This window comes from Nannobrachium achirus, assembly GCF_963921795.1.
Source record: "Nannobrachium achirus genome assembly, chromosome: 12".
Lineage (NCBI taxonomy): Eukaryota > Metazoa > Chordata > Actinopteri > Myctophiformes > Myctophidae > Nannobrachium > Nannobrachium achirus.
Window position 1 is genome coordinate 61,397,785 of NC_137832.1, and position 17,855 is coordinate 61,415,639.

Consider the following 17,855-nt stretch of genomic DNA (forward strand, 5'->3'; position numbering starts at 1 on the left):
TGCCTGCCGTATGACAGGACATCAGACTGACAGGAAATGGGGAGAGAGATGGAGATTGACTCGCAGCAAAGGTAGTCGGGATCGGGAAAAGAACCCGCGCTGTCCAGGCCATGAGGCTGACTTCTGACCAGAGGTGTAATGGTGATTTATTTGTATTTATTTTTTACTGGTGGACTGGTTTAATGACGCCGCATGCAATTTAATGTATGGCTCATGAATCGAGGGGAATGCGTTCTTGCGTGCACATCCCTGCACGTACTGTACCTGGCCACGTGCGTGTAATTTTAGCAACAACGAAAAACAGGTGTAATGCTGTGGTGTCGCTCCTCCTTCAACCTGCCTTCTCCTCCACCTGGCAATGATCCTACTTACTACTCTTCTGCTCCTTCTCCATCTCTGCCTGTGTGTGTGCGTGCGTGCGTGCGTGCGTGCGTGCGTGCGTGCGTGCGTGCGTGCGTGCGTGTGTGCGTGTGCGTGTGCGTGATGTCTCAGGATATCACAAACCGAGAGGCAGAGTCAGACTCGTGGAAAACAATCCTGTCTGAAGTGCAATTGGTTCACGTCAACACCACTGCTGTTCTCAAGGTACTGTAACATCCCCCATAGATACTGTCGCTACATTCCACTATAATACCTGCTACATTCCAGTATAGAGAAACTTTACATCACTGCCACTAGAGGCCGCTATCCCCCTGGGTCACAGAGTCATCTTTTCCATTGAAAATACATCATGGCATACTAAGTTTACCTGTTTAAAAAATAAACTTTTCTCATATAGATACAAAGCATCAATTAATGGTGATGTAACCCAATATCACAAAGAAATTACAGAATCGCTGGGCTGATTTGTTTAGGAACACAGTTCTTATATGACGCATTATTATATGACAGAAATAAATACTTCTGTGACCCAGGGGATAATGGAGAGACGTCAGGAATTCATTACTCATTCATTACTATAATACAATTTACATCCCAGTATGTGTGTGGTGTGTTGTGTTGTGTTGCGTAGTTGAGTGGTGTTTCTCTGCCAGACTGGGGGTTTCGTCAGTTAGAGGTCGTTGCTGATAAACTCTATAAAGGACATCAGAGCAGCTTGATGTGGACCGTAGAGGAACACAGATATGGAACCAGTGAGTGACCTTTAACCTTTCACTATCGGCGTGCATGAGTATATCACATGCACATCACATGTGAGCGTGTCCATGTTGAACCAGTAAGGTGTGTGTGCGTGTGTGTGTGTGTGTGTGCGTGTGTGTGTGTGTGTCTGTGTGTGTGTGTAGGTCAGGAACAGAAGGAGAGAGAGTTAGAACTTCACTCTCCCACTCACATTGACATCAACAGAAACATCTCCTTCATCAGCAAGTTTATAGAAGTACAGGTCAGTAGTACTGTCTACCAATCTATTCTATTCTACTACTACAGTACTTTAACGATGACTACTAGAACGGTTAGAGCAGGGTTCCCCAATAGGCGGCCCGCGGGCCGCAAAGGCTACTTACTGTCTGGCCCCACCAACACCAGTAATAATGGTGGTATAAGAGCAGCAACAACACTATTATATCGTCATTGTCGGGTGGAAAACCTGTATCACAAAATGTGTATGTTCTTTCGCAAAGTAAAGCTCTGCTTCATCAAACAAGGCCGTCCCACAAAAGTAGTGAAAACAGCAGATCTACAAGCACACAACGCCTCGCACCGCGAGGCGTTGTGTGCTTGTAGATCGGCTGTTTTCACTAGTTTAAATCATTTTTAAAATGATAAATGCAAAAACGAACGGTTTTGGACATACAAGATTTTCACCTGACAACAACGATATCTGAACTGTCACTGGAGTAGCGGGAACGCCACCGTCGCGTCGCCCCCTGCAATGTTGTGGCCCTCGGTTTGGTACCCTAGACATAATTTGGCCCTTGGGGAAAACTAATTGGGGAACCCTGGGTTAGAACAACCATTATTACCATCGCTACATGCCGCTTGTCAAGGTTTTAGAAGTACGAGTCATTATTTGTCTTTTTGGACAGTGTTACCCTTACAATGTAGACGGCATATACATGAATAATATTTTACTGTTGTTGTGGTTGCCGTGGCAGCGGAAGATGCTGATGGTGAAACAGGAAGAATCGGAGCATAAATATAGCTCCTCCCCTTTGGAATGGGTCACCATGGAAACCAACATAGCATACTGGCTCCACCCATCCACCAATGTAAGAGACACATGCACGCGTATGCACACACAGTCACATATAGCAGTGGTTCTCAACCTTTTCATAACTGGGGACCCCCCCACCCTGACGAGCACTAAGAGTTGAGGCATTACATTTTGTATAACACGGTTCTATTGTGAAAATAGCAGATCTACATGCTCACAACGCCTCGAGTGGCGAGGCGTTGTGAGCATGTAGATCGGCTATTTTCCCAATTTCTGCCTCTAATATTTGACATTTTGGCCAATGTTTAATTTGTCATTTTAGAAGTATTAAAACGTCCTTAAATTATCTCTTTAGAAATCTGCAGATACACTCTACACACTTAAACTTTATGTTGGTGTGTTTACTGTTGAGTGAGAAAACAATGTTTCACATTAAGCTAATCATCTGGGGACCCCCCAAAATAATTTGGGGACCCTTCCGGGGGTCCCGGCCCACAGGTTGAGAACCACTGACTTACAGTATGTTGTCATGGGATTGTTTAGTTCATTTAGTTCAGCCTTTTCAGAGCGTGAGTGTCGCCTGAAATGATGCTCCTTATTTCCATGGTGACAACAGACGTTCGTGTTGTTTGTGATTGGCTGTCGTCCTCAGGCTCAGATCCACCTGATTGGTAACCCGGTATCATGGGGCGTGGCAAACATCAGTCTCTTAGCCTATCAGCTGCTAGCACTTACATATCTGCTTAGGAGGAGGCGGGGCATCAAAGATATACCTGAAGGTACGACACGCATGCACGCACGCACGCACACACACAACCGCCCACGAATGCATGTGTGTGCGTAAACACACAGATGCTAATGGCTATGGTATGAAGAGATTTAGTTTTTTGTTTAGGCCTGTCACAATTATTACATAATCTTCTATTCAAAATGATTTGAGATAATCACAATTATTTTTGCATTGTCAGATTTGTCACCATAATCATTTCCATTTATACAAATGTTCATTCATTTCCAAATACTTAAAAAAAAGAAGAAATAGCAGATCTACAAGCTTGTAGATGAGCTATTTCCTCTATCTTTACTTTTTTTTAATATTTATATGAAAGTATATCTTTGTATTTTTAAGTTATTTGTCATATCTGCCCTGTGCAATGTTTGATTACGAAGCAAACAGAAATTAAATTGTTTTCATATGTTCAATGCCAAAAACACAATTAAATCATCATTCGCAATTATTTGTGTGACAATTAATCGTCAACTTAAATTTGTAATCGTGTGTGTGTGTGTGTGTGTGTGTGTGTGTGTGTGTGTGTGTGTGTGTGTGTGTGTGTGTGTGTGTGTGTGTGTGTGTGTGTGTGTGTGTGTGTGTGTGTGTGTGTGTGTGTGTGTGTGTGTGTGCGCGCGCACGCGCGTGCGAAGCTGCGTGGACTGAGTTCCAGGTCATAGGTGTTGTGTGTGTTGGAGGTTGGCTGGTGAACGTGGCTCCGTTCTTCCTGATGGAGAAGACGCTGTTTCTTTATCACTACCTTCCTGCTCTCATCTTCAAACTGCTGCTGCCTCCCGCTGTCATGCAGCACGTATACACACATCTTCTGAGGTACACGCACACACACACACACACACACACACACACACACACACACACACACACACACACACACACGTGTAATGCATTGACGCTACAGCCAGTGGGTTAGGGTTAGATACCACAAGTTTCTATAAACATTGACTGAAATGGCTTTGCATTCATTCATGAGTTACAGTGAAAGTGTAATTCTTTAGACTGGTTTCTCCATAAAAGGACACTGAATCACTACTTCTGGCTGCTTGCTCACAGAGCACCGGAATAACACTCAAACAAACTTCTGTAATGTCTAGGTTGCTGTACAACCCAGTCTTCTACCAACATTACACACCATTTCCCTCTCTCTCTCTCTCTCTCTCTCTCTCCTAGCAAGGGGATCCAACAGGGGGCGCTGTGTGTGTCCGTGGTGGCGTGTATGTGTTCCGTCTATCTGGCCTACTCAACCTTCTGCCCTTTGACCTACGGAACACCTGAGCTCTCTGCCAATCAGCTCCAGGCGTTGAAGTGGAGAAACAGCTGGGACATTCTGTACCGCCGACGATAGACAGACAGACAGACAGACAGACAGGTGGACTGGAGACAGATAAACCGCCTTGTGGTCTGTCTCACTTAAGTCATTGGAGGTCCACGACGTGCCAACACGTCAAACTCTTTGATGTCTCCCGGTGCCCATTGACGCGTTGTACAGTAAGCTATATTAATCTGTAGCTACTGTACAAAGCTACCGTGGTGACGAAAAACACTCCATTTCCCTACATGCAGAGTGAGATCACGTGACCGGGAAATCCTGTCTCCCCCCATCAGTGTAACGCTGCACAAATGTGCATTTTTCTCCTAATCCAACTTTTAAATCACTATGTTTAAAACGTAGCCTTCTCTACCGGCCGTTACAAAAGCACTGTGGACCGCGATTGTTAGAAAACTGTCCTGACTGAAAAAAAAAACACTATTGTGAAAATAAACAGGACATACTCGGATTACATTTACTCTAACTTTTTTGCCAGGCCTTCAAAAGACGCTAAAATGGCGGGTTGAATAAGCCTGGGCACCCTATGTGTTAAGGAACTCTGCTGACATTGGGTGCGTTAGGTTTACACTACAGTGTTCCTGACAGACTTTGGGAGTCAGTGGTGCTGTTGCGATTAATATTCCCAGAGTCTGGTTTAATGTAGGATTTCACCCTAGAAATGACTTATTTTCTATATATTACACACCTCATGAAGCCTTGAGTTCATGGAGATGATTTTTATTTTTGTCGCATTCCTAACGCAATCCTTGGATGACTGGCAGAACTCTTTTGAGACTCTTTGAGTCTCCTAATGAGACTATACTACTGACTGATGACCCGTTCGTCAAATTATTGGCATAGGAATGCGACAAAAACAAAAATCCATGGATTTAAGGTGTTCAATTGATAGAATACATATTTTTTTAACACTGTGAACAGTCGGTTTTAGTACACGTGTGACAGCACGTGTGACATCGATGGTCTATTTAAACAGGAGAGTTTGATGGAGGACCTCAATGTTTTATCAGGTTATCAATAAAAATAAACATTTCTGTGAAGATGTTTGATTCAATGTATGTTAAACATGTGATATGGATGTTTCTATGTCATTTTGTTAAGACATACTGTAAATACATGCCAGGATTTTAATGGATCACAATTTATTTTGGTCACAAATGCTGCTTTATAAACCTTGTCTAATTATAATAAAAAATAAATAAGAAGATGAAATAATCTGTTTGTATTCACTTTATGCCAGGTTGCTACTCTACCGGTGATTGTTAGAACACTTTGTTAGAGGTTTGCAAGGAAAGGGGACAGGACAGTAGGCCTACAGTTCACTGATACAAGGTCAACTGAAAAGGATATCCACCTGTTTCCGTGAGAAGTTACTGTAGCATTATCTGTGGGACACTTCCGGAGAACAGCAGACATACAAGCTCACGTCGCGTCGCAGATGGCAACCGTTGTGAGCTTGTAGATCATTCTCGGCTGTGATGCCGGAAACTGCCACACAACCTCTGCACAATGCACGACGGGACGTGGGAAAGTTGTGCATAGACTTCAAGAAAGCTGTTAGGCTTGTTTGCATTTCATTGTACTCAATTCATACAAATAACCAGCAATGAACCAGTAGAACAGAAGTAAAATCAATTCCTCCTCATGGCCACTGGCCGGTCATCGCCGCCTGGTGGCGCCATAACACCACAATTCGGTTCTAAGACGCCATTACATAACACAAGAAGAAGAAGAAATGCGGAAGGAAGGATGCGACGGACTCCCATGTTTTGTTTATTTTTCCACAGTTATGTTTTTCTGCTCGTTATCACCAAGACTCGTTAATATTCCATTGATCTGGTGTTTATCTCCAGCAGGTCGGGTGGTTTAACCTCCTCCCGTCCAGGCTCAGTGCAAGGATGCCAGCACGGCGCGCTGCACGCTGGGTAATATGATAATCACGCGGGACGAACGTTGTTGATTCGTCAGGGGAAAAAAACAAGCGAGAGCAAAAAACACAAAGTTTATTACGTTTATTATTTAGGGTTTTATCCTTCAAACTCTCCAATTCACCACGTTTATAACGTTCTACCCGTCCGACAGGTGAGTCGTTATTAGCAACATTAGCATCCTCCTCACTGTCAGCCAGCTGTCAAATGAAACTTTAAGCTTACACCCATTTGTAGTGAGTTACAGGGTCCATTTGGTTTCAGGGGTCTTCAACGTTTTCAGCCCAGGGACCCCTTAGTTGAGAGAGATGAAGCAGGGTCCTGCAGCGACCCCCACAACCTGTTGATACATACCATATATTTTCATCGTTTGACACCACAATCATCAGTGTATTTTGGATTCATATCAATTTGTGTTTTCAGATATTTAACCACTTGAACCGCCAATACTTACTAAACTGCTCTTTTCCCCCTCTACACCAAAGCTCTTTGCCGAAAATAGCCGATCTACAAGCTCTCAGAATATGGACACTAGGGTGGTTAATATAAAAAAGGGTGGGAAAAAAACAAGTTTCTATCACACAAATATTTGGAGGACCCCCTGTAGTAACTTTGAGGACCCCCTAGGGGTCCCGGACCCCCTGTTGAAGACCCCTGGCTTACACCCATTTGTACACTCTGAGTTACAGCCAGGGTCCATTTGGTTCCCATAAGGGGTCCCCCTGGATCCACCCTCAAGGACCCCACTTTGAGAACCTGTGTGGTGGGTAAATAAATACATTCTCATCCTGAAGCTTAAGTTATGCTCCACGTCGTCATTGGAGCTTTTAAAGTTAAACTCATGTACGTGTTATAAGCAGAAACAGAATAAATCATGCATGAAAGGAATCAGGATATGTGGGCAAAAGATCAGATGTAACTAGAAAGCATCACACAGCTTCTGTTTGGGGGCAGACCTCCATTCAGAAACACCCCCACTTAGAAACATCCCCATTCAGGAATACCCCCACTGAGGTTAGGGTGTAGGTTAGGTTTAGGTGACACCTCCATTTAGAATAACTAGAAGTTCGCGGCCGCTGTGCGGCCGCTCACATCTAGAAATCGCGCCCTAACGGGCGCTCATATTTAAAAAAAAAAAAAAAAAAAAAAAAAAAGAAAAAAAAGTTGATGGTCAGCAAGGAACATGCGTTGTTGATTTTTGTATTATGTTTTTGAGACAATTGAACAACTGCTGAACGTGGAGTTGCAGATGCAAGACATTGGGACATACAGACATACAGACATACATACACACGACCCCATTCTGATTAGGTTGTGAGATGGAAGTCAATCTTCTGAATAGCAATGTTTCTGAATGGAGATGTTTAACCCTGCTGTTTTTGCCTTGGAGCAGGACTTTTTTTTATTTATCGAGTCTGACTTTTTCTTCAATATATAGTCTTGATCCAAGGCTGTACTGCTGTTTATAAACCTGCATCATTTGAATTTGATGAGTGCACCAGTGCCACCACAACCATCAATCTGCATTATGCTGCTGATGGGAGAGGCTGTTGGTTTGAGGGCGGGGGCTACTGATGTGCCCATGATGCCAAGTTGTGGGGTCTGGGGAGCCCTTGGCTTGGGGTCCTTGCTTGGGGCCGTTCCTGAGGGTCCCCAGCGAAACGATTGATAGTTATCAGGGGTTGACACTAAGGTCTCAGAGGCACTTGCCCGTCGGGCAAGTACATGTCATGTTCTACTTGCCCAAAGTTCATGCCTACTTGCCCGAAAAGTAAATGTCTGTTATAAAATGATAGGTACGGTACGATTTTAATTAATAAGTGTTTCAATGTAACACTTATTTCTTTACTTTCTGGGGCTGTGCGATAAAAGAAATCATACTTTACATCAATTACTTCCAAATCCAAATACCGTACCTACATACTGTAGCTATGATTGAATATGTTTATGGTTTCACACTAGAGTGTAGCAGTAACAGTAAAAACTGCACATTATAGGTAAACAGTGCTCTTATTTTACATTCCACAGACCAGAAGACAGAGCGCTCTGGCCACGTTCAGGTGTTTAGACAGATATCTGGTGTTGTGTTTATAGACGGTTGCGTCCCCTAGCTCTCAAATGAGCACTTGCCCGGTCGGGCAACCTGAAAGCAAACTTCACCTGCCCTAAAGTTTTATTTACTTGCCGGGGGCAGGTGGGCAAGCCTTAGTGTCAATGCCTGGTTATTTAATCTTCATTATTCTCCAATGATTACGTGCACAAGTATTAGCCTACAAGTATAGATAATGTACAAGAATGGCTATTTTGATCAGAGTCTCACTGTTATCTCTATGGCCTACCTAGAGTACATATTCAGCTGTACATATTTTGAAGGGGGCCGGACAGAATAAGTGCTTGCTTCTCCCTGTCCCTTCTTGAACACAATCGTTGTTTTTGAAATTGTGATGATGGTGATGTATAGTTTTCTGTAAGCCTAGTGTTTTATTTGTTCAAGATAAATAAAGATCAAATCAAATCAACATCAAAAGCTAAGGAATTCAGGGACCAAATGAATGATCATATCGGAACAAATGTCTAAACAACAAAAACAATATTAGTCATAAGGCTATTCATTACTTACTCATGTTGATGTACTGACAGTCAGGGTTCCCACGGTCATGAAATTCCTGGAAATATTTTGAAATTAGAAAAATATTTTTCCAGTACTGGAAAAGTTTTGGAATTGATCAAGGGTCCTGGAAGGTCCTGGAAAAAATAGCCATTTATTGTCTTTTGGTTTATTGTATTTGGTTATTATTTTGTTAATACCTCTGAAATGACGAATTAAACATTGGCCAAATTGTCAAATATTAGAGGCAGAAATTGTGAAAATAGCATTAATTGTTAAGGATGTGTGGGAACCCTGGACAGTGGGCGTTGATAATTATACGGTGATGATAATGTACGGTAGTAGTGATGACGATGACACTAAAGGTAAGTGTTTTTTCCCCTCCCAGGCTGCATCATGTCTGAGTCTCTGGAGGAGGAGAGACTGAGAATACAAAGACAGATTGAACAACTAGAAAGGACTTTGTCTGGAGCACACGACGACACTGCACTGTCTTTGGACAGCTCTACAGGTAGCTGTCTGTCTGTCTGTCTGTCTGTCTGTCTGTCTGTCTGTCTGTCTGTCTGTCTGTCTGTCTGTCTGTCTGCCTGCCTGCCTCACTATCTTTCAGTCTGTGGTTTTAATTAGGGCTGTCACGATTATGACATTTTACATGACGATTAATCGTCACTCAAATAATCTGTTTGGCTTGTATAGGCTTTGAAGTTGCACATGGCAGATATGACACATAATAACCTAAATATACAAAGAAATTAAGGACATATTTCACAACTTTGCACTTTAAAAAGAACATTGATAGTGGAAATAGCCGATCTACAAGCGTGCGAGCTTTTAGATCTGCTATTTCCACTGTTTTTGAAAATGTTTGAAACTATATGAACATTTTTCAACATGGAAACTATTATGACGATTATGCAAAAGAATTGCGTTTACCTAAAATAATTGCGATTAGACGATTATGTAATAATTGTGACAGCCCTAGCTGTCTATCTGTCTTGTCTACCTTTAAGTTGGCTTAAACCATTCTCTCTGATTGGACAGATGACGAAGAGGAAGATGATGATGGTGGTGATGAGGTGGAGGAGGAGCCAGTCAATGTGAGAGACATGCTGTAGATAGACACCCAAATACACAAATAACGTGTGTGTGTGTGTGTGTGTGTGTGTGTGTGTGTGTGTGTGTGTGTGTGTGTGTGTGTGTGTGTGTGTGTGTGTGTGTGTGTGTGTGTGTGTGTGTGTGTGTGTGTGTGTGTGTGTGTGTGTGTGTGTGTGTGTGTGTGTGTGTGTGTGTGTGTGTCACGCGCAGGAGAGGTTTGTATCGATTAGCTGCTCCACTGTACCCAGATGGAGAGAAAGAGGGAGGGAGGGGGGGGGGGGGGGGGGGGTAGATGGAGATAGAGATGGTTCTCTCTCTCTCTCAGTTCATCACAGTGTTGCATCACGTCTGGTTGTCGCGGGCGACCAGACAGTTTATCTACAACCCAGGAATCAGACCGTCTGTCTGTCCAGCGTCCTGCTAAACACTGTGGTTTTAACCCAGCGTCCTGCTAAACACTGTGGTTTTAACCCAGCATCCTGCTAAACACTGTGGTTTTAACCCAGCATCCTGCTAAACACTGTGGTTTTAACCCAGCATCCTGCTAAACACTGTGGTTTTAACCCAGCATCCTGCTAAACACTGTAGTTTTAACCCAGCATCCTGCTAAACACTGTGGTTTTAACCCAGCATCCTACTAAACACTGTGGTTTTAACCCAGCATCCTACTAAACACTGTGGTTTTAACCCAGCATCCTACTAAACACTGTGGTTTTAACCCAGCATCCTGCTAAACACTGTGGTTTTAACCCAGCATCCTGCTAAACACTGGTTTTAACCCAGCATCCTGCTAAACACTGTGGTTTTAACCCAGCATCCTGCTAAACACTGTGGTTTTAACCCAGGAATCAGTCTCGGGTACAAGCGGCCAAAATGGGTTTTCTCAGAAGGGTGGCTGGTATCTCCCTTAGAGATAGGGTGAGAAGTTCAATCACCCGAGAGAGACTTGGAGTAGAACCGCTGCTCCTTCACTTGGAAATGAGTGCAGCTTAGGTGGTTAGGGCATCTAGTATGGATGACCCCCGAGCGCCTTCCTAGGAAGGTCCTCGATGCGCGTCCCACTGGGAGGAGACCCCGTGGCAGACCAAAGACCAGATGGAAGGATTATATCTCCACACTGGCCTGGTCACGACCTGGCTCTTAGGCCATGACAAAGAGGAGTAAGGCACACGGTTGTCTTAAAAGTGTATCTATAAAGATACCTTTATTTACATAAATAAATCAACTTAAAGTGCAACAATGATCATATGGGATGTGTCTATCAGTGGAATCAGTAGTGTCAGTGAGTGGATGTGTGGTATGTGTAGTGCGGGGTGTTGAATGGTGCAAACCAAGGAATGACTAAAAGTGCTGCTGCCATGGAGAGAGAGAAAGACTGAGTGCCACACCCGGCCTTTTATAGTGCACCCTGGGAACACTGGCCAGGTGCTCCCAATACACCTGATTGGCACCTCACACGTCTCTCCAGTAGGACCTGTGGGGAGACAGTTAAGCAATAGGCCCACAGAACCACACAGGCCCAATATATGGGGCCGTGACAGTTGCAACTAGAAAGGCGCATGGGACATTGCAAGTGTGGTTGCACCGACGTAGGTCACGAGCAAGCATGCATGACCAAACAGGTATACTTTGCTGGAAAAAAAATAACTACCATAACATTAAGAGGACTATGTTTTTGTTTCAGTTGAAGTGGGTAGTCATGGCTGCCAGTTCCCACCTGATGTTGTGTGGGAGTCCAGACTGCTCCAGACCGTACTGAATAACTGCTAGCTTACATAACGTCTTCAGGCTAGGACTCAAGTCTAAGACATACAAATCAGGTGTGTTGACTCCTCCAAAGAGGATGATACGATCTCCCATCATGCAACAGCACATCCTATACGTCAGAGACGGTCCTCTCCCCTTGGGCTGGACCTGCTTCCAGCAGAAGGTCTCTGGACTGAATTTCCACAGATCATTGACGTATTGATTACTTTTCCAGCCACCAAATATGTACAGCTCTCCATTGTAGGTAAAGGCTGAATGATCCCTGCGTGCTTCTGGAAGAAGCTGTGTAGAAGGTGTGTTCATCCAGCAGTTGGTCTCTGTGTCAAACATGGTGGTGATGGTGTTGTAGTACTGACTCCCCCTCCAGCCCCCAAATACAAACATCTTTGTCCCGATGATGGAGGCAGAGTGACGTGATGAAGCAGGAGGTGGGGTTCCTCTGGTGTTAATTAAAGACCAGACCATAGTGGTTGTGTCCAACTTGTAGATGTCATTAGTGGATCCAGTCTGGGCCAGTCCTCCATGGATAAACATGACCTTCCCCAAGACACAGGCTGAGTGGTACTCCCTCCCAACTGGAATAGTTCCAGAAACTTGTGGTTTGAGCCATATGTGGGCGTCAACATCAAATGCATAAAGAACATTGTTTTTCCCTTTGTAGCAATCATACCCTCCCCAGATGTAGATGAGATGTTCAATCAGCACAGCTGTGTAATGGCTGCGCACAGAGGGAACCTCAAAGTGATGTTCTCCCCTCGTCACCGGGGTCAACTTCCTCCAGCATAAAGACACTGTGTTGAAGACATGTACTTCCATCCTGGTGGTCAGGTTTATGTCTCCTCCAAAGCAGTAGATCATCTGGTGTCCGACCACCACAGCAGCCTGGTTCTTCCTCTGGTCTCCTTCCAGATGTATCGTCCAGTGAAACATTTCACACAGCAGAACCACCGTCAATGAGTGTTGACAAGTAATTTACAGATGAACTTGTCAGGATGAAGGCAGGTCGGTTTCCTCTGTACTACTAGTCGCTAACTGATGTTTAGCGTATCGAACGATTCATTTTAAAGAACAATTACACGGTTGTGATGATGACGTTGTGATGTCATTGCATGGTTTTGCCGGAAATTGTAGGATAGCTAATGATTTGATGCAACCTGATTTGCCCCCAAATAAATCGCACCCAGTGTGAAGTGAGTGGTGCCTTTTATGGGTTCATTTCATTAAACATCCTGTGAAGCTTGGCCAACATCCAGCTTTGCAGGACAGACATACATGCACACAAAGCCAGATGTAGGAGTGGTTAGCACCGCTCAGAAAACAACAATCATTTGATATTTATTAGTTTAAGATTTGTTTGCTAGAACTATGTCAGTGCTATGACATCAGTCTTCCTTAAGACGGCTAACACCCGGAACCGGACTATTTGTGAGGAAGTGGACTGGCATGAATTTGAGGCGTCTCAAAGCCCTGAGCTTAACTCTCTGAAGAGCTTCTAGCAGTGACCTTTAGAGCACTCTTCACCAGAAATGGCAGATCTAAAAGCTCACAACGTGTCACGCTAAGTCGCTTTGTGAGCTTGTTGATCGGCTTCCTTTTGGTGAGTGTTCTCCCCCGAATATCCTGGAGTATTAAAACAAGGTGCTGCGCTGTGGGCTTGTACATCTGATTTTTAAAACGTGGTGCTGCGCTGTGGGCTTGTACATCTGATTTTTAAAACGTGGTGCTGTGCTGTGGGCTTGTACATCTGACATTTAAAACAAGGTGCTGCGCTGCGATCTGACGTTCTTTGCACCTTATTCAGAGATAAACCCGTTTTTATGTTTCAGCATAGAATAGAAGTCAATGCAGCCTAGGCTAGAGGCACCATTTTGCTTCTGTGCGCGTCACGTTATGACATATGCACCGGCGTCTCTCACAGGGCACGTAAAAAAGTTAACCCTTTGTCTCGTCTCTCAACGAGACAACTGAGTTTTGGCACAGCGACCTCCAGTGGCCTTGTCTCGTTACTGAACGAGTTTGGCATACAAAATGTTAAAGGGTATTTCAGCATGTACTGGTGATGCAAAACCATGATTATTATTAAAAAAAACATACATTAAACACTTCAGCACTATATGCATTTCGGCCATTTGAAAATAGCCGATCTACAAGCTCACAATGCGTCGCACCGAGCTTGTAGATCTGCTATTTTCAAAAAGATGTTTATACATTCTGAAGACTTGGAAATGGGATGTTCTATATAATGAGTACTTTTACTTTTGGTACTTTAAGTACATTTTGATGCCAATACCTTTGTACTTTTACTCAAGTACATTTTGAATTCCAGCCTTTTTTTCTTTTTTTACTTGTAACAGAGTAATTCTACATTGTAGTATTGATACTTGGTGTGTGTGTGTGTGTGTGTGTGTGTGTGTGTGTGTGTGTGTGTGTGTGTGTGTGTGTGTGTGTGTGTGTGTGTGTGTGTGTGTGTGTGTGTGTGTGTTCGTTCATGTGTTTTCTAACTGTGTGGTGTGTGTAGGATGCAGTCTCTCTGTCAGAACAGAGACTTCAGGTCCAGAGGGAGATACAGCAACTGGAGAGTGCTCTGGGACAAGACAGCATCATACTGTCAGGTAACAAACAAACATTGTAAAGCCCTTTGCACACAGGACAGTTGCGTTTTTTTCGTTTGTGGCATGAATAAAACGCATTGGATATACAAGCTCACGGCGCGGCACCGAGTGCCGCGCTGCGAGCTTGTAGATCTGCTATTTTTGAAGTCTTTGAATATTTCAAATCCTTCGAAGTTTTTTTTTTAAAACAAAAAAACGATGTTTCTATGCCAGTGGTGCTCAAACCCTTTCGTGTGAAGGACCCCCAAAATTACATGTATTTGGCCACGGATCCCCATCTCAAAAAATTTAGTTCCTGGGACCCCCCAGAAGCAGAATTTGAGTTACAAATGTTTGCTTAAAAAACCCATATATTCAAAGATTTGCAACCATTCTCACGACTTTTCTAAAATAGCAGATCTACAAGCTCGCAGCGTGGTACTCGGTGCCGCGCTGTGAGCTTGTATATCTGCTATCTTTCAATAGCTAAAGTATAAAATAATTAAGGCCCCTCCACCTTGGGCCCTGGTAACTCAGTCCCACTTTTCCCCCCCCCTTGTGACACCCCTGGTAATGGCGTCACACTCCCAGGTCAAGCTGTCACACTGTCCGGTAACAAAGTATGTGCAACGATGGGTCTTCTTCGCCAACTATCTAATATCTAATTCTTGCAGCCACTGTGTTTGTTTGAAACTCGAAACAAACAATATTTCGTGTACGATAATATGAGTCCCACGTTAAAGGAGTAGTTCTTCCCAAAATACATCAAAACTGTATTATTTGAGTTTTTGTCGCATATTCCTGGGCTTCTACTTTGATGACCGGGCTAGGGTCAATAGGAGATTCGGCACCGGAGACTCCTCGTCAAATTGGGGGTAAAATATAAATAAACGTAACTTGTCTTGCCTTCTAGCCATACTGCTTGTTGACGTTGTTGCCATAGCAAGCAATTGCATTTGACATACTGTAGTTGTGCAGTACTAAATTATGTATATTGTGTGTGTGTCTGTCTGTCTGTCTGTTCTCTCTCTCTGTGGGCCAGATGAAGATGATGACAGTGATGAGGTTAGTAAACTTCTTCTCTCCTCCATCATTCCCTGCTGTATATCATCCGTACGGTACGTGCAGTCTTCTAATTGTGTGTGTGTGTGTGTGTGTGTGTGTGTGTGTGTGTGTGTGTGTGTGTGTGTGTGTGTGTGCGCGTGCGCGTGCACGTAGAGTGGCAGTGGCAGTGAGTTGGATCTTCCTGAGAACACAGAGAGCTGTCTGCAGATGAACATGGTTTACCAGCAGATTCTACAGGAGAAACTACAACAGATAGAAACCCTTCTACGAGATAACAAACTGCAACAAGTATACAAAACACACACACACACACACACACACACACACACACACACACACACACACACACACACACACACACACACACACACACACACACACACACACACACACAGACACACACACACACACACACACACACACACACACACACACACACACACACACACACACACACACAGTGCTTAATTTGTGGGGGAACAAGGGGGAACATGTTCCCCCACCTCTATATTTTGATCCGGCACCTATTTGATTGGATCCGGGACTTTCCCTGTCAACCAAAAATAGTGCTGTTTGGTCATTTATGTTTTCATCCTTACAAATGGAGACCTTTTTGGCTGCAGCATTTTTCTTTACTTTATATTTTCATCTTTTTGTTCAATTACTTGTACATCTTTCTGATGTGGTGCTTCATAGGTGACAGTGAAACACAATAGACAAGCTATATACACACACATACATGGTGTCATAGAATTTTGTTAACAATTTGAATATGCAGGTTATTCAGACTGATCATTTCAAATTGATAGATTTACTACCAGTGTTCTGATGGGCGCATATGTAATATTATACTGGGTGTGTACATTTAGGTAACAAATATATTAAAAAAATGGTCACGCACGCAATCATTTACGCACGCAGTCTGGGATCCGGCACCTATTCATTGACAAATTAAGCACTGCACACACACACACACACACACACACACACACACACACACACACACACACACACACACACACACACACACACACACACACACACACACACACACACACACATATATAGTACAGTATACAGTTGTGCTCAAATTATTCAACCCCCTCTGAAAAATGTGTTCATTAGTCATTAGTGTAGCCACTGTTCCTTAGACTTAGAACTTGTGAACTATGCTCAAAACGGTACTTTTTGGAACATTGTGTCTTTGCAATTGTTTTATATCCTTTTCCTTTTTTGTACAAAGCAATAATCTCTTCTTTGAACTTTTCTGACCATTCCTTAGACGTAGCCGTGTTTCTAACTGCTCTAATCACAGTCAACAAGTCAACAGACTTCTAGTCAGGCCAGATTGTGCATCTGATGCAACTATTTAAGCCCTTGATTAGTCAATTGCAGTTGATTACAGAGGTTTTCAGGAAAAAAGATCTTGTATGATTTATTTATTTATTTCAGTTGTCAGTTTGTGAATTTAGCCAATAAATCAGATTTGCAGAGGGGGGGTTGAATAATTCTGAGCACAACCATACATACAGTACATACATGTACCCATGCACACACTGTGTGGAAGTGTTTGTAGATGTTTTCCTGAGTGTAAACATAGTAGCTCACTCAAAGCTCCTCTGACCATAACAATATAATTATTACCCTTATTAATAATACAAAATAATAATAATACAAATCATAATGCTTCTCCATCTTTGTCCTCTAGAGGGAGGTGGAGGCTCAGCTGTCAGGTCAAAGAGTTGCCTCCACGCAGTTCCTCCCAACCAGCCAAGCTGTTCATGGGACGCTTCCTCAAGCCATACTTCAAAGACAAGCTCACTGGTCTGGTAAGATTAGGGCTGTGCCAATGTATTACTGGTTCCTGATTGGTCAGAACCAAAATAATACCATTAAAAGCCCACTTCACCTCTGGGACAACCAGATCTTATCATGTTGCATCATATGATGCAGCATGATGCATCATATGATGCAAAATGCATCACTAGTCATGCTGAAATACTAAAATATCTCAAAACACAGATTGAACACAAAAAATCAAACCTCGGTTCGAAGTGGAGCGGTGAATTTGAGCAGCTGTACCCTATGTGAGTGGGTGAGTGAGTGTAAACTGTGCCTGTGAGTGAGTGGTGAGTGTGCCTGGCCTGCACAAAACAGCGCCCCTCCTTTAACTAGTGTTTTGTGTGTGGCCACTCAAGGTATTGCCAGACTACGGACACGGCCAGCCAGCCACCCAGCCAGCCACCCAGCCACATACCCACAGACATACCTGTTCATTGGGAGCGCTTTCACCGCTCCAAAAATAACTAAAGGATTGTGTTGCTTGTGTCCCAAACAACAATAAAATAAAATCTGGTTGTCCCAGAGGTGAAGTGGGCATTTAGGCTCCTGGACAAATGAGGCTGCTATCGGTATTTGAAAGTCAGTTTATTCTAAGAAATGATTTAACAAACTTTAGTTGGATGGGTTACTAACAGCTGCCAATGTATGACAAAAAAACACAGAAAAATCATAGACAAATGCCATTTGAAGATT

The 17,855-nt window shown here is 43.4% G+C and overlaps 2 protein-coding genes across 2 annotated transcripts in view; both read left to right on the top strand.

The window, feature by feature from the left end:
* pomt1 (protein-O-mannosyltransferase 1) overlaps window positions 1–5,371 on the top strand; it is a 16,493-nt gene extending 11,122 nt beyond the window's left edge. Inside the window, exons 14-20 of the mRNA XM_080738935.1 lie at window positions 493–585; window positions 1,013–1,133; window positions 1,284–1,381; window positions 2,094–2,207; window positions 2,805–2,931; window positions 3,575–3,752; window positions 4,110–5,371. Of these exons, the coding sequence (XP_080595061.1) occupies window positions 493–585; window positions 1,013–1,133; window positions 1,284–1,381; window positions 2,094–2,207; window positions 2,805–2,931; window positions 3,575–3,752; window positions 4,110–4,284 (906 nt within the window). The 3' untranslated portion in view covers window positions 4,285–5,371. The remainder of the gene's footprint in view (window positions 1–492; window positions 586–1,012; window positions 1,134–1,283; window positions 1,382–2,093; window positions 2,208–2,804; window positions 2,932–3,574; window positions 3,753–4,109) is intronic.
* Window positions 5,372–6,221: 850 nt separating this feature from the next.
* snapc4 (small nuclear RNA activating complex, polypeptide 4) overlaps window positions 6,222–17,855 on the top strand; it is a gene marked incomplete at its 3' end in the record, with an annotated part of 29,818 nt that continues 18,184 nt past the window's right edge. The window contains exons 1-8 of the mRNA XM_080738820.1: window positions 6,222–6,348; window positions 9,191–9,313; window positions 9,844–9,899; window positions 12,493–12,585; window positions 14,183–14,276; window positions 15,298–15,320; window positions 15,474–15,601; window positions 17,029–17,149. Coding sequence (XP_080594946.1) covers window positions 9,199–9,313; window positions 9,844–9,899; window positions 12,493–12,585; window positions 14,183–14,276; window positions 15,298–15,320; window positions 15,474–15,601; window positions 17,029–17,149 — 630 coding nt within the window. The 5' untranslated portion in view covers window positions 6,222–6,348; window positions 9,191–9,198. The remainder of the gene's footprint in view (window positions 6,349–9,190; window positions 9,314–9,843; window positions 9,900–12,492; window positions 12,586–14,182; window positions 14,277–15,297; window positions 15,321–15,473; window positions 15,602–17,028; window positions 17,150–17,855) is intronic.